At 44.3% G+C, this 2,273-nt stretch overlaps 1 protein-coding gene across 2 annotated transcripts in view; it reads left to right on the top strand.

The window, feature by feature from the left end:
- The window catches only part of OCIAD2 (OCIA domain containing 2), a 27,059-nt gene that overhangs the window by 14,442 nt on the left and 10,344 nt on the right, over nt 1-2,273 (top strand). For both annotated transcript variants that reach the window (XM_045284213.1, XM_004706280.2), the window contains 2 exons: nt 935-982; nt 2,136-2,253. In XM_045284213.1, the coding sequence (XP_045140148.1) occupies nt 935-982; nt 2,136-2,253 (166 nt within the window). The remainder of the gene's footprint in view (nt 1-934; nt 983-2,135; nt 2,254-2,273) is intronic.

Here is a 2,273-nt window from a genome sequence, read left to right as displayed (position 1 = left end):
GAGAGAGAGAGAGAGAGAGAGAAACGGTAGGCTGCTACCAACTGCAAGGCCACTGGGACAAACTCACCAACCACTCCATAGCCGGCAGTGCTGGTTGGGTTCTGCCATGGCATGACTCTGACCTCCTCTTCTGCCACCTGCTTCCACGGTTAAGGACACTTGGGGTGACATTGAGTCTCAGGGATGCGAATGGTTATTGTGCTCCACTGCTAACTGAAAAGTTGGATGTCTGAATCTGCCCAGAACCACTCTGGATGAAAGACCTGGAGAATCAGCCAATGAAAGCCCTGTGGGGCCCAGTTAACTCTGACACACGTGGGGTCGCCATAAGTCTAAGTGGGCTGACTAGGGAGTAAGTTGGCCCCACTGGGGACTGAGGATACTCTTCCTATTTTAAGTCAGCTGATGATCAACTTTTATTCCACCTGTTCATTTAATCCCCATTGCTCCAGCTTCTGAGAATTAGGTCATCAACATCTTTGGGGAGTGGAGGGATCATTCTGACTACCACAAATGACAATGGTCTCATTGAAAATTTTAACATTTTATTTACAATTTTGATATATATAATAACAACTTGTCTGTACATGCACAAAGGGGCTCCAACAAGTCCGTGGGAAAATGGGGAGGGATTACAAGGAACAGGTGCTTTGAGCTCAGTTGTTGGCACTATCTTGGTTATCTTTAAATCAGCCTGGAATTGTCTTTCGTAGCTCTCTCTCTCCAGATTAAAGTTCATATGTATGTACTGTTTGCCTGTAATAGTTATGTGGGCCAAGAATGGAAGCCATGTATTGTTTAAAAATCATCTCATTGGATCAAGAGTCTATGTACACTTTTTTTTTAATTTTTATCTTAAATTTTTGGAGGTTTCTTTATAAATGTAAACATATTAGAAAATGAAATAATTGTGTATTTATACCTTACTTCCTAGGTTATTTAGCACCTAATCCAAGATTTGGATCATTGCCTAAACTTGCACGTAAGTCACAGACATGAAAGGAAAAATAAGATACTGGAAGAAGAGATGTTTACAGAAGTTGGAGATACGACTGCCCCAACTGCCTGGACTGCCTGTGTTGGCTCTGAAAATCCTGTGTCCATTGTTTTCCTCACTTAGCACTTCTTACTTTGATTAACCTTGTCTAGTACCAAGTTCACAGCAGTGACTTGGCCATAGACTGTTCTAAGTATAGACTAGGAGGAGCTAGCAAGGCAGATAACTAGCTTGTGGATGATATATCCATTAGCGGTTTTAATTTTCTTCTTTTGGCCTGTCTGTTAGAAAGATGTTTTACAGTGGACATAGAGCATGGATTATTGTGAAAATCAGCAACCTTCTATACATTTCCTATAAACTTGGGGTTTCCTCTTCTTCCAGTTGGGACACATGGTCCTTTTATGGACAAAGAGAATGCAATCTAATTTCTTTCCAGTGGGAGCCACAGGGTAGAGATTTCCTCCATGTTACATGCTAAGAGGAGACTCTGAGTAATATAAACAGTTAACAGACATGGCTCAAAACCAAAAGGTTAGAGATTCAAGGTCACCTAGAGGCCCCCTGAAAGCAACTCCTGGCAGTCTGCTTCCCCAGAACTCACCCCTGACCCCTGTGAAGTGCAGGGCTCCCTGTGGAGCCCACGGCTGGTCAGACACACAGGGCACCAGGGGCTGGAATCAACTGGGTGGAAAGTAGGCAGGTATCCTAAGGAAGGGGCCTCTCTCCGGTGTGACCTTTATTCTTTGCAGTGCTCTACTCCAAGTCTATAGAGGAGGTGATGGGGTCCTCCAACCCACTGTCCAGGAGGCTGCTCAGAGCCAGGACCCTGCCCCCATCTCCCTCCCCTCTCCTGATAGCCACGGTCTTTTGCCTGCCTGCTGGGCCACCTGAGGCAGCACCTTTGCTGGCTACAGCCTGACCTCATCGTTCCCAGATCCAAGCTGAGATCAGAAAGCCCTCACTTGCCAGGCCTGCTTTATAATAGGGTGCTGCGTCCTCAGAGTTTTCGTTCATTGATTCATCCTAATACTCTAAAATATCAATTACTACTGTTAATTAAGAAAGTTTTGGAGAGGATTAATAGAGAAAATTCAGAACCTTTAATGGGCCTGTTTTTTCCAACCTACTTTGACAGTTGCTGGGATCTTGGGATTCGGGCTTGGAAAGGCCTCCTACATAGGAATATGCCAGAGTAAATTCCATTCTTTTGAAGATCAACTCCGTGGAGCTGGATTTGGCCCACAGCATAATAGGTTTGTAATCTTTTTTTTTT

The sequence above is a fragment of the Echinops telfairi genome, unplaced genomic scaffold (genome assembly GCF_000313985.2).
Source record: "Echinops telfairi isolate 266 unplaced genomic scaffold, ASM31398v2 ScPeMD7_7468;HRSCAF=8506_0, whole genome shotgun sequence".
In the NCBI taxonomy this organism is placed as follows: domain Eukaryota; kingdom Metazoa; phylum Chordata; class Mammalia; order Afrosoricida; family Tenrecidae; genus Echinops; species Echinops telfairi.
This window is presented reverse-complemented; position numbering and strand designations above follow the sequence as displayed.